We start from the raw sequence: 15,057 nt of genomic DNA on the forward strand, positions 1-15,057 counted from the left end.
AAGATTAGAGAATAAGGTAAGATAAGAAGCTTTTGTTTTTGCTATTATTTCCTAAATGAAGAAAAATGGCCAAGCTGAATGTTTAGAGCAAAGATTTAATATTTTCACAAGATATTTTCCTTTTTAGAATAAAAATGTCAATCTATTTCTTATTATGAGCCTTTTGTACTTTCTTAAAATTGACTTTTTGCAGTGTGTGTAATTTATGGTTTTGAAATTTTTTTAAACCATCAAAATTGGGTTCTTGGAGAAATTGAAGCACCGCTATTAAATATTTAATGTTTCACAAATACACCTTCTAATGTGTGCATGTGTGCTTCACTGACTATTTCAGCTCAAGGTGAAGGTTTGCCTTGAGTGGCAATGATCAATAAGCAGAGAAGTGAAAGCTTGGGGGAGGGGGGTTGTTACCTTAGCGAAACTCACTATGAGAATGAGAACAGAACAATTAGCAGCAAAGACTGGTCCATCACAAAAATGCTAAAAGACAGCATCGGCACTAAATTTACAGAGTTGGGATAAAAATGTGTCAATTAGAAACAAATACATTTGAATTAACCAGACCCAAAACTGCTGCCATCATAAAGCCAAGTTGTGATGTAAAATTTTATCCGCTTGCATTGTTCTATAACTTTTTTCATGAATGATTTGACAACCTTAATGTATGTGCATGTGAGGAGCGCGACTTTACATACACTAAACTCAGTTAATTTTCTGTGGCACGTTCTATTATTTTCTTATTATTTTCAACTATATTAAACCAGACATGGTCTGAGTGTTCAGCTTTTGACAAAACATGGCCACATTGTCAGAAAAAAACCTTGATTCATAGTGTTATAATGGCCATCGGGGGAAAGAGTCAAAAGCCAAAGTCAAAAGCAAAACAAGCATTGCTGTCATTAAGTCTTGTAAGTTATGGCAAAGTTATGCATGTAGGTACTTTGTGGATGTCTGTGCTACTTTATTGTTGCCAATCATGTTTTCATGCAAACTACATTACGGACTGAGAGACAATCATTTACATTCCCAGTCACACTTTGAATGAGTTGAAACAGAACCACACTGCCTCCAACGGTGAAAATCTTTTCGTTAAAAGCCACATACAAATAATAATAACAATAATAATAATAATAATAATAATAATAATAGGGCCCAGCTAAAAATAATGGACCAAACGATCACAATTTGCCAATTATTTTAGGCGTATTTCCATATTTCCTCGAACCATTTACAGTTGTATACAAGTCACACTAGTGTCATTACTTGTTACACATAAATCTATACCATAGCTTAATATCCATGAACATTTCATGAAACTCGTTGATAAGGTTATTCTGTGGACCTGTCATTCCAAACAACACAAATCGTACTTTTTACAAGCAATGATTCACTGCGCAATGCGAGCTCATTGTGCAAGGAATTGACCTGAACCTACTACACACACAAAAAAAAATCAGAAAATACGTAGTGCAACTTAGATTATGTGTAAAATATGACACCCATTTAACTATTAGCAACACATATTTGACAGGGATCAATGTCCTTAGAAACACAATTGTGCATTCAAAAGTCATTCATAAAAAGTCACAGTTAAAAAACAAACAAAAAGTGAAACACAAATAATATAAATGTGCTACATATGACATACTTTCATCTACTCGTTACAGAGACACATTAGACAAGGATTTCTTTCTTTTAATTTCAATTAAACACATTGTGTCACACAACATATTATGCAAACCAAATAGGAATATTTTTTTTTCTTTTTCTCATTGTAAATAACATACTTACTGGTGACCACTATTATAATAGGTCCCAGGTCAACCTGTGAAAGTAAAAAGCCGTATATAATTGATGTCCATTGAAATGCATTAGGAGGGATTTTTTTTTTTATTCATTATAATTTTTTGCATTGGAATTTCAGTTGGAGGAATACATAGTGTATGTTTAAATTACAATATAAATTATATTACACAATATGTAATAACATACAAAGTAATAAATATTTTCATTAACCAATTAAGCTGTCCTTTTTTTCAACCAAAAATCAGCTTTGGCCAAAAAATTACATGCCGATCAAGTCCTTCAAAAAAACGGCAATAAAAGAAAAAGAACAAAAAAGAACAATATTCAACCCTTTACTGGGCACAGCAGCGACTTTGTCGATAGTCTCAACAGGCAAAAAAAAACATCCGAAAGCGTCCGTAACAGCCATTGCTTAAATTCTGACGTACCCCTAAATTTTTCTAAAATCCTGAAAATTTCTGCCTGTTTAGGACTTCAAAATAGAAAAAATGTGCTTAATAAAGGCCATTTTTGCCGGTTTGGACTATCAGCCGATAGCGGCCGCTGTACCCAGTAAAGGTTTAAGAATTCATAGCATATCACAGATGCCACAACAAATAATTTACAGTACAGTAGCATAATGTGTAGAATCTTGAGGTGCTTCTCCTGTATTCCTGTGGTGTATTATATTCAGTAAAATCTAAGATCCCGGTTTTCCTTATGCTGTCAATTTTGGACCCTGTAATACCAGCTACACATTTTGACATTAGTCCATAAGATAACACTCTCTCCATCACTTGCACCGCGCGAGCTTCAAAGCCCATCACGTGGCTTTGCAGATCCGCGGTCAGATTACCAAACACTCTGAGCTAACCTTTAACATGACAGGGATGAAAACCCATCTGACCCAAAGTCAGTGTTTGGGCAGGGCCGGGCCTGCATAAAAGATTCAAAAGGCTTCATAGCAGCTTCCTTTGGCTTTGTTGCGGGATTGGTAGTGGGCTAAGGTGCTCCCGGGAGACGGCCCAAAGCCTCCCAAGACTCTTTCGCTATGTTTCAGAAGTTTCACGGACTTGCAACACTGCTTTTGGGTATAAGCCAATAGGTGTCTGCACACACCGTTATGCGCACAAATACAGCACGAGGTAGCGCACACAACGCTCGCAAAGACAAATAACACACACACACACATATAGGATCTAAAACTCGCACAAGCATCCGCCCCAACAAACTCCCCTCTTGCTCTCTCCTCTCCGCTTTATTTACAATCCTCTGGCAGCGGTACAAGGGCCCGGGGCTATAACACACGGCACCTAATGCTCAAACTGCCAGGTAATCTCATGTCTGACATCCCCCTTTGATAGAAACTGATCAATAGACTCTTGTAAAGGAGTCATTTTCTCTGATGTTTCTACCAACCACTTCTCTCTATCTCACGCTTTTCACATCTCTTTATGACTCCTCCCCTTCTTTCTCCATTTTATTAGCCATACATTTATAATTCATATTTCTGTAAGGCTCTGGCACAAAAGGAGTGGCCTCTTTGTGTAATAAAGAACAATGGCGGTGAAATGATGGGGAGAAATTCCAGTGTTTGCTGCCGGTTCCGTTGAACAACGGTTTTGGGGATCGATAGAGTGTGAAATGGGATTATAGCTAGTAATAGAGGTGAATTGAAGGAGAGAGGCCTGTGCACACGTGCGCCCAGGGATCGCGATCACAGAAAAGCACACACACATACAAACGCATACGCTTGCATGGGTGCGTACAAGCATATGCACTACATAATGATTTCATCATCTTTACGCAGATGCGAATTGGCAGCACGCACAGAGGGTGGTTAATATCACAAATATGTTTTAGAGAAAGTGTGAAAATATGGTTATTGTATTTTTGTTTAAGCTGTTTGTGCATTTGATGTCATCAGACATTTATTTCACATTAGCGCAAAGCACCCAGCACAACTTAGGACAAGAAACAATGACATTTGAAAATGTAATTTAAGGTTACAGGTCGGTGATTTTGTTTGTTTGGGGGGTAAATGCTAACATTTTTTCATCGTAACAATTAGCTACGGTGTATTTTCATACACTTGCTGTGTGTATTTTGATTTAGAATCAAATGTGTATGTGTTGGGTGGCTCGGTGGATGAATGGTTAGCACGTCCTCCTCACAGTTCGGAATCCCGTGTTCAATTCCAGCTGGCTCCGGCCTTCCTTTGTGGATTTTGCATGTTCTCCCCAAGCCCCTGTGGCTTCTCTCTGGGCACTCCAGCTTCCTCCCACAATCCAAACACATGCATGGCAGGTGTATTAGACATAATAAATTGTCCTTGGATGTGATTGGGTGCATGAATGGTTGTTCGTCTCTGTGAGCCTTTTAATTGGCTGGCAAACAGTTTAGGGTGTCCCCCGCCCACTGCCCAAAGACAGCTGGGAAAGGCACCAGCAAGCCATTGACTAGTGAGGATAAGCAACTCAAGAAAACGAATGGGATGTGTATATGTTTCACAATAAATCAAGTGTTTCTTTTGTCTGAGCTGTTTAATATCAGTGAATTTTACATATTATATTTTACATATTGTAGACCACTGTGGATAAAATAAATATTGAGCATCCTGCCAAATAATTACAGATAATAATAATGATTGAGGAGATCTGGTGGTTTTCATTCTTTCCTATAAATGTATAGGAAGCTACAAAAGTTATCAAATTATTCATGCACATCAAACATGTTGGCTCTGCATGAGCTCTCAAGTCTCAATACTTTCACTAAACAATACAACAACGTGACTTTGTGTGGGTGTCTGAATTACAGAGCAACAACCGCAACTGGGCCATGCAAAATATGGCATAATTCATTGAGACCCCCCCCACCTCCTAAAAAAAAAAAAAGGCAGCGAACGTTTCAACAATTGGCAGCACACACATAATACAAAAGAATAATTTAGAGGTTTCTGCAACCCAAACATGCTTTTGGAATGGTGAAGGAAGGAATTATAGCCAGGTCGAAATCCCTTGTTTTGAGAAAAGCACATTTAAATTGTCCTTATATTTTAGTGAGTGTGACAGGTTGTTTGTCTTTGTGTGCACTGTGATTGGCTGGCAACCAGTTCAGGGTGAACTGAGCGTCCATGGTGAAATGTGGAAAACCCTGATGCCCCAAAACAGCTGGGATAGGCACCGGCAAACATATCACACTTGTGAGGAAAAGCGGTTAAGAAAGTGAATGGATTGATGGGAGTTCTGACCTGACCTCTCTAATCAAGAAAGAAAACTAAGTTTGCCTAATACTGTAGTTCAATAAAGTTAGTTTGTCAAGGGCCTTCTGTTCATAAATAGGTGTTTTGTTCACAAGGCTAATATCTCCTGCTCACACTTCAACTCAGTCTATTCAAACCAGCTACATCCAGGTAAACAATGCTCAGTATTTTGTGGCAATAATACATATTTATTCTTCTAGAGTCATTACAAAGGGGGCCTATATTGCTAGATTGTGTCTGCGAAGGATAAAAGCCAAATAATATGCGGTTTTGTGTTGAGCGAAAAGTCGGGGGCCATGTTTTGATCACAGACAAAGGCCAAGCCACACAGCGTTGTCTTTCTGTCTCGATCTTGTTAATGAGCAGTGTTCAGCTAGCGAGCCTGCTGCCACAGACATAGACCTCAGATTCATCTCTCGGCGGACAATAGGTGATTGTCTGGATGTGTGTGTTTGTACCTCCGAGAGCAAGTGTGCATGTGCTAATTAAAGCAGTGGGACTGGGGAAAAATGGCTGTTATTCTGTGTGTATGTGTGTGCGCGGGTACACGTGTACAAGCGAGGCGTTTGCCTGGCATGACCGAAGATGTGTACCTTAATTCTTAATGAGACATTTCTGTGCCCGGAGAAAAACCATACATCCCAGTTCCTGCAATGACATGCTACTACAAAGGCTATTGCAATGCATGCACATGCACGCACATTATTACTATGTGCTAAAAAAGCCATTAAATAAAACCTCTCACCACCGTGTGCATATGCGTGCGTGTGTGAGTGCGTGTGTGTGTATATGTGCGTGTGCTAGTGGCTTTTTAAAAGCAGGCAGCTTGCAACCAAATCTCATGGTTGTAGCACCGCTGGCTAATTTAAGATAGGCATTGGCGAGCGCAAGAGGGAGTGAAGTTCTGCAGTACATGACAGGAGACCACTGCATGGTTTCATTTGCATGCGGTGAAGGTCTGATTGGCGACAGGACCCCAAATTTCAGCAGCAGTTGGATATAAAAAAACAAATAAAAAACAGAAAAGCTTTGGCATTAAGTTGTGTGCATAACCAAGGCTAAAGAAAAATCATAGCTGGACCTGCATGGAATGTGACACTTTCAAATATATATCCTTATATCCTTCATCTCCTGCAAGCGTGCATTATTTAGTTTGATAATATATACAAACATTCTGCTTCTTTTTCTGGTTATGCACCACAACTGGATGGGTTCTTAGAAGGCATTTATGGTGCCATCAATTTTAGTTTCTCATTGAGAAATTAAGGAGCAAGTCAAAATGATTGAATTTCACAATTTCAAAGCTCGCGGCGGGCAGAGTACTTTAAAGACCTCTTCAATTCAACCGAAACATCTTCCTTTGAGGAAGCAGAGTTTTGAAACTCTGAGGTGGGCTCTCCCATCTCTGGGGCAGAAGTCACAGAGGTGGTCAAAAAACTCCTTGGTTGCAAGAACCTGGGGGTGGATGAGATCTGCCCAGAGTTCCTGAAGGCTTTGGATGTTGTAGGGTTGTTCTGGCTAACACGCCTCTCGAACATTGCTTGGACATCAGGGACAGCACTGCTGGATTGGAGGATTGGGGTGGTGGACCCCCTTTTTAAGAAGGGGTGCTCCAACTATCAGGGAATTACACTAAGCCTGGAGAGGAGGGTCCGTCAGGAAGTTGAACCCCGGATTCAGGAGGAGCAGTGTGGTTTTCATCCCGGCTGAGGAACAGTGGACCAGCGCAACAGTACATCCTTGGCAGGATCCTTGAGGATGCATGGGGGTTCACCCAACCAGTCTACGTGTGTTTTGTGGACTTGGAGAAGGTATTTAACCATGTCCCTTGGGGAATTCTGTGGGGGGTCTTTGGGGGGTATGGAACGCCCTGATACATGCTGTTCGGTCCCTCCACCATTTGGTCCGCATTTCCAGCAGTAAATCAAATCCATTTCGTAGTGGGTTGGACTCCCCCATGGTAGTCCTTTGGTATGATTCTGTTCATTACATTTAAGGACAGAAACTTTAGGCGCAGCCCTAGCGTTGAGGGGGTCCGGTTTGGGAGTCTTGGCTGTGCATCTCTGCTATTTGCCGATGAGGTGGTGCTGTTGGCTTCTTCTGGCCATGACCTCCAACTCTCACCGGAGCAGTTCGCAGCCGAGTGTGAAACTGCTGGGAAGAAGATCAGCGCCTCCAAACCTGAAGCCATGGTCCTCAGTTAGAAAAGGGTAGGGTGCCATCTCCAGGTCGGGGATGAGGTCCTTCCCCAAGTGGAGGAGTTAAAGTATCTTGGGGTCTTGTTCACGAGTGAGGGTAGGAAGGAACGAGAGCTCGACAGGCAGATCAGTGCAGCGTCTGCTGTAATGTGGAGTCTGTCCTGGTCTGTCGTGGTGAAGAGAGAGCTGAGCCAAAAAGTTCCCTACTTACTGGCTGATCTACGTTCCTGCCCTCACCTATGTTCACGAGCTGTGGGTCGTGACGACAGAACGAGATCCCGGATACAAGCGACCGAAATGAGTTTTCTCCACAGGTTGTCCAGGCTCTCCCTTAGAGATAGGATGAGAAGCTCGGTCATCCGGGAGGGACTCAATGTTGAGCTGTTGCTCCTCCGCGTTGAGAAGAACAAGTTGAGGTGGTTTGGGTATCTGGTTAGGATGCCTTCCGGACGCCTCTCTGATGAGCTTTTCTGGGCATGTTCAACTGGGAAGCGGCCCGGGGACGCCCCAGGACATGCTGGAGGGACTATGTCTCTCGGATGGCCTGGGAACGCCTGGGGATTCTCCCGTAGGAGCTGGACAAAGAGGCCGGGGAGAGGGAAGTCTGGGGTTCCCACCTGAGGCTGCTGCCCCCGCGACCCGACCAGGGATAAGTAGAAGATAATGAAATGATGGATTGTTAATATGCTTTAATTAGAACAGTGTTCCCCATTTTGTTGTATATCCGTGTAAGATGACAATAAAGGTGAGTTTCATTGAAGATGATCTTCTATTCTATTATATTCTATTTTAATATTCTTGTTTTGCATCATTTCTTGTTCCAACTGTTGTTTTAAAGTACTTTTTTCAATGACGCTATGCGTTCAATTGTTCTATAGAGAGTATTGAACAGCCTACGTACACACAGTCAGTTGAGAACAGGCTAATGCATTACAGCAATTGTCACAATGTGAGACTGCTACCTGTTGTTTGATGTTTGCAGTGCAGCTCCTCAAGCTCTTGACTCAGCTGCCCGACTTGAGTGCTCAAACCCTGTTTGTCTCTGTGAGCGGTCTTGAGCTTCTCCTCTTTTTTCTGTATCACATCTTCCAGTCTTCGTACCTCCTCCCTCTGAACATCCACCTCACAGCTACTCCTCGCGGCCTCATGCATGGCTTCCTGGAGCGTCTTCTCTAATTGCTGGAAGAAAAATGCAGCACTGGAGTACAAGTTTTGACAAAGACAAACCATAGAGCAAATGTATTAAAGAAATAGTACTTTCCCTGTAAAAAAAAAACAAACAAAAAACAAAAAACAAAACAACAACAGAAATATTAGTGAAGCGTCCTATAAATAACAATGTTGTTCAGCTAAGGTAAATATTGTATATTATACTCCTTTTGAATATATCAAACAATCAATACTGGATTTGGTGTTGTTTTTTTTTCAAGAAAAAATCTTTTAGCTTTTGAAATACGTATGTTCATTTTTATGGTGATTATATGGATAATTTCCTGCACACATTCCCGGCCACTTAAGAACATCTTATTCGAACATATTAGTCGCTCCTGATAGAGATCAGGTTCTCAAGTGTGTGGCTTTCTAAGCTGACCCATCTACTTGTGACAGATTCATCTAATATGCCATCGTATACACACACACGAATATATATATATATATATATATATATATATATATATATATATATATATATATATATATATATATATATATATATATATATATATATATATGTATGTATATACAACCTCAGTGTACAAATGCAACAGGAATGAATGGATGAAAGAATGAATGAATGAATGAATGAATGAATGAATGAATGAATGAATGAATATACAGTTCGGTGCATGTAATTAGTTTTCCGGTAGCTCCGAGCTGAGCAGGAATGTGCATGATGGAGCATTCATGCAAAGACCCCCCCTCATGTGTAATTACGTACATGTTAGTAATGATAAAGAATGATCAGTAGTATATACATAATGCATGGCTCTAATACATGTCCTTACAAGGCAGAAACTCATTACAGGGGAACTCTACAGGCTAAATAAATTTGTTTGTGTTGACAACGAGAGACAAACTATGTTCTCATATGGGCAGCATGTATGTAAGAACGAATGCTTGAGCATATGATGCTTTTGTTGCACTTGTGTTTAGCCAGAGGACGCGCCAATAAATGTTTTCATCAATATGCCACTGCAACACAAGGATATACTCGAGCAGGCACCAGCATGACTGGCAGAGATGTTGGCACTTTGCCAGGCTACGGGCGCCATGTTGAGTAATTTAAATATTAAGTGTCCCATTGAGCTCGTAATTGAAGTCAATTTCATCAGCTTTGGCAGTGTTTGGTACTTTAATTAATAACAAGGCAATTTGTTTCTGGCACGGCGAGCATGGGACAATCACATGATTGCTGAGTTGTGTGTACGTGTGCAGATGTGTGTACAGTGGGTGTCTATGAGTGTTATATTACCGTTTCCCTTTAGTGAACGTTTGGGCTCACTATTATATTAAAAAAATAAATAAATAAATAAAACTAAAGATCCAATTACTCCTCCTGTTAGATTGGTTAAAACTAATATTAACCGAATTTACAAAGTAACTGAAGTTAATAATATAGTACCTTAAGTAACAGATTCATTTAGGTTAATTTGGTCCAAAGAGTACCGATAACTTTAGTAGTAAGATACTTAACTTTTAAAATAGTTGACTACTAATGTAATTGGTTGCTTTAATATCCATCCATCCATCCATCCATCCATCCATCCATCCATCCATCCATCCATCCAGCTACTGTCCAAATGTAAACCTAATAAAATAAAGAAGGCAAACTGTCTTTTTCTATCTGCCTCCAATGACATTGGAGGAATTCCATGCAAATGCTATGGTGCCATACAGACAGACAAGTCAAAATCGCGTTGTGCAGAAAACACAGCATGTTCTCCTTATTTTGTCCAAAAGAGCTTGGTGTCACCAAAATTACCTATATTCGAAATTGGCTGGCACTCTAAGCCTTTTTAAATATCGCATGGCACTGAAAGTGTTAAAAGCCGTTTGAAACGAGTGAGGACTTGTGTGGAAGAATAATGCAACAATCTCGACACAATTCACTTTACAGAACTCAACACTTCACTCAGTGCACTTGGCAATGTCAATATGTACCAGTTGTTTTGTACGTATATTAATGACGTTTGGTGTAGTTCTATTCTCTTGAACATCGGCCGCTCCAATGTACGAGTGCACGGCAAGAACTCCTGTCTATACCTTGCAAACGGGCAAACTATGTTCTCCCCCAGGACCTGCTTCCCTGCCCAACAACATTCCTAACATGAATTAGCGAGCCAAATAACCCCTCAGCTGCCCACCAAACATGCCTGGGAAAATAAAAAAATTAAGCATCATTCAAATACTTGCATTGATTTAGCGGTTATGAGGAATTTACAGTGGAAGTGATTCAACACACAAATATATCCAGTTAACATTTAGCTTAATATATACAGAGCTGCAGCATATTACATATGAATACATATCCGGTCGTATATACAGTAGTACAATCTGTATCTGAACCAGAATCATCTAAATTCAAACGATACCCAACCCGTCACTTAACTGCTTTTAGCTAGTGGCCAATTTACGCTGGTGACTGCGCTCAAAGCTGGCAATAGGCGTCATGCAATAAAATGTCACCGTGATTAAGTTGTTTTTAAAGCCCCGAAGTGGTGGGTAAATGTGATTTGTGAACAACATTGGATTGTTTGTACCATTTGCAACTCGTGACTGACTCTGGAAGCAAAATAGTCATGCTTCTGGGAACATCCTAAAATGAAAAGACTTCATGTCAAAATAAAAGCATTCGTGTTCATATATTATTTGGTATGATAACATTTATTTGAAACTATCACCACATTTGACAGCATGGTTTACTGTCATTCAGAGCAGTAAAGTGCAGTCCAGAACATTTCAAATATGTTGATTTAAAGCACACTTAAATGTGGTGCAAGATTTACTGCTCATGTCCTCAGCTAAGTGACAAAAATGGTATGTTAATACAGGGTCAAATATTTTCATCCTTTATTTGACAACTATGAAAAGAGCATGCGAATGTAGGGCAACTTATTGCTAACACACAAGCTATCGAGAAGCAATAGCTAATCGCCGTGCGAAATTAATCCGTTCCAGTATTTCTTGATTATATCCAGCTTCGTTTCCATACTGATCATCTTCTTACTTTTTTCTCCCTTTTAACATCACTAACAATCTTGGGACCCATGGCTAACCAATTAAAGTTGAATAAAGAGACACTGTGTAATATTTAGACAGTTTTTCTTTAAGGAATACATTAAATGATTATAAATTTCAAAAACTTGCAGATAAATGTGTTCTTAACAACCAATAGTATGTTTTAAATATAACTGTAGGTCTAGTTCTCATTAAATTATATTACATGGGGGTTGGCACTTCTCTGGAGGCTTCCATGTTTGTTATAGCTACAAACAATGGTAAATACAGCACCCCCTGCAGTCCACAATGAAAAGGTGTCAAACCTTTAAGCACTAAAATGCATAATAAATAAGATATTGTAAGTACTCACATGAGATCAAGTCTTAGTGACGCCGACCATAAGCATACTAGTATTTTAGTGACGTATGCAGTGGTGCGTGTAATGACGTATGAGCGTGGTGCAACTCGCAGAGTTATACGCACACACACTGGTGCTCCATGGATGAGCGGTTAGCACTTCTGTTAAGGGAACCAAGTTCAATTCCAGGTGGCTAAAGTCTTCCTATGTTGAGTTTGCATGTTCTCCCCAAACTCGCGTGGATTCTACCCAGGCACTTTGGCTTCCTCCACACTCCAAAAACATGCACAGCAGGTGTATTAGACACACAAAATTGTCCTTGAGTATGATTGGGTGCATGCATGGTTGCTCGTCCCTTTGTGCCTTGCCTTACTGCCCAAATTCAGCTGGGATAGGCACCAGCAAGCCTTGTGAGGATAAGCGGTTATAGAAAATGGATGGCTGAATGATTCCCTGTACATCTGCGGAAATACCTTTTGGCTGTTTGCAAGCTCACATTTGAAGTACGCTATTTCCTCTTTCAGCTGCGCCACTTCTTTTTCCAGTTGTCCACACCGGTTCAAGTGTGCACGACAGGATGTGACAAAACTTTGCTTCAGATTGGCTTGTTCTTGATGTCTGAAGTGAGCAGAGCAAACACACCGTGAGCCTCCAAATGTCTCAACATCACCTAAAGCATGGCGGCACTATGTCCCAATCAACACACTGAAATGAGAGCTTAAACCTTCGAACCGCTTCTCAGAATTAAAAGATTTAAAGAGATTATGTTAAATTTAGCATGCTTCATAAAGTCCACTATAGTGTGCCATTTAGTAAGTAGACTATAAAGCAGAAGCAGAGGAGAGAGTCGGGGGCAGGCGGCCGAGGGGAATGGGAAGGGCATGAGAAGAAGGACAAGGAAGAAATGGGATCAGTGAAGAGTTTTCATATAGATGCCATTATTACTGTCTCTCCAGCTCTGATTTCATCTGTAGAATAACCTTTTCACACTCCACAAGACGCTCCACTTGCTCACTGCAGCGCTAAACCCCAGCCACCAACACACATACACAGAAAAAAGTTGAGTACATCACTATATTTGTCACTGTCAAGCTTAACTATAAACTACAGATGTGTGCATTTGTCCACTTTGGAATTTATCAAAAACACAAAAAGGCTATTATTTCAATGAGATGATAGGGAATTTGCGGCCTTACCTTTTGCAGTTTCTGCTCATGACTTTGCAGGCTCAGGTAGTCCTCATTCGTGTGAGAGTGACTCTGTTGATAAATTCGCAGGTCACACTCCAACACGACTTTCTACATGCAGAAGAGAGCAGAGATAAAGACAGGAGGAAAAGTGGTTCAGAGTATATGTCAAATAGTTTCTTATCTCTACACTGAAAAGCAATGTTTTGTTGCCTTTGGAAATGTGTTTTGTTAGATCGCACTCAAGTTGGAGCACTACATATATCGTTGCAGAAATGTAGATCAATTTAGGACATCATTTTTATCTGTTTGTTTTTAACTGGAATATGCATGCTGTAAAAAATAAAATCCTTGGAATGAACCTAATTTGAACATGAATGGTTGCACATGATATGAATGTTGTAAACTACGTAATGCAGTTTGAGGTGGAAAAATTATTTTAAAAATATGTCTGTTTACTACGTTTTTATCATGTGCAACCAAACCAAAGTACTTAACTACAAAAATTAAATGATCAGTGCGTCAGTGTACTGTTTAACAAATGGAAGTGCAGATTTGAATAATGCAAGTCAAGGACGAGATTCAAGAAAAACAAATATGATCCAAAATAGGATTGTTTGACCTCGGCAGAGGTCACCACTGCCTTAAGTTCTTTTGTGATTTTGGGATCATTTATTTAGTTAAAAATGATTACGGTAGTTTAGTGTACAAAAATGGCTTGACCGAAAAAAAAGAAACTTATAGTAAATAATAAAATGCCACAAATACTGTTTACCTTATAGTAAAACGCATCTATGTAAGATCTGAGATGCAGATACACATCTTGGAATGGATTTGAAAACTGATACGTTTGGTAAAAGTGATGCATAAAAACTGTATGTGTTGCATTTATTTGCACCAAGATTTTTTGCGAGTTGGCAAATGTGTAACTTCAACATAAGTACACAATAGGGACAATTCCAGTAAATTATGACATTCCTTTATGCAGTAAATCCATAGGCATGATTTTGAAGCAATAGGATCGTAAAATGAACAGCTGTATCTTCGACCTGTGCCTTACATGGTAAACTGTCTTCAACAATGTCTCCTTAAACTTGGGTTCAGAAAATGTTATAATATGAATTAAATAAAACAGTGAATGGCCTTGTCGTTGTTTTGGTTTTTTTAATCCATTTTATACTCGTATTCTGCATGTCTTATCTTATGTTTAATCAAAGGTGAGCAACTTAAATTGTTTTTCTGGTACGACCGTCCTCAGCCGTCAGTGCGCCGCCCCCTTGCGTCTTCGTTGGTCCTCCATTATTTTTTCACGCTGAATATTGTAATTGTCTGTCCGTCAGATGACGGCTGGTCCCTCAGAAACTTCCGTCGCCCCTCAACGTCTGCCACGACGATTACGACGAATGAAAATTACACTCACGACTTTTTTTGCGCATTCCCGTTACTCGTCCGTCCGTCCGTCGGCAAAACGGGCATCCGTTCGCGACGGACTGATGGACAGTCCGTCATTTATTTTTATGTACACTGTATCTCACTTTCCTAATACATGTTTGATCTGTAAACACAGACAACAGGGTAAGATGCATCAAGCAGAGTGCAGTGAATAAGTGGCAACGTGCAGAGAAGCTCCATAAGAACTCCTAACCTCTTGATAGGCGCCTCACAATCAAAGTCATTAGCCGGCGTAATAAAGGGCCTGAGATACTGCCATTCTTCAGCGGCCTAACTCTTTTATAACCAACAGATTAAAGTTGATTGGATTAAAATGACATTCTTCCCGTCTGACCTTGGCAGCAGCAGTTAAGTTCATCCAAATTAAATTTCTTTGTAATAAAGATGATTCATCTGTTGCTTGATGTAGTTATATTAAAAAGAAAAAAAAAATCTGAAAAAGTCAGTAAATGATTATGTGGCATGTGCCAGTGTTCACACGAGCAAAGGTGCACATGCGCATGGGTACAGTGATGTGTGGTGCATTCAGTTTTGGACCATGGAATTTTTAAATGGTGGTGTGTAGGTCAGGGCTTTAATATACCTTCACACAAA

General features: G+C 40.1%; 1 protein-coding gene across 1 annotated transcript in view; it reads right to left on the reverse strand.

Annotated features, from left to right (window-relative positions):
* Positions 1–15,057, reverse strand: part of LOC148407660 (uncharacterized) — a 109,534-nt gene that overhangs the window by 40,634 nt on the left and 53,843 nt on the right. The window contains 4 exon segments of the mRNA XM_088402018.1: positions 8,208–8,424; positions 12,298–12,442; positions 12,770–12,846; positions 13,021–13,122. Of these exon segments, the coding sequence (XP_088258144.1) occupies positions 8,208–8,424; positions 12,298–12,442; positions 12,770–12,846; positions 13,021–13,122 (541 nt within the window).

This window comes from Hippichthys cyanospilos, chromosome 19, assembly GCF_059441005.1.
Source record: "Hippichthys cyanospilos isolate Australia breed blue-spotted pipefish chromosome 19, RoL_Hcya_1.0, whole genome shotgun sequence".
Lineage (NCBI taxonomy): Eukaryota > Metazoa > Chordata > Actinopteri > Syngnathiformes > Syngnathidae > Hippichthys > Hippichthys cyanospilos.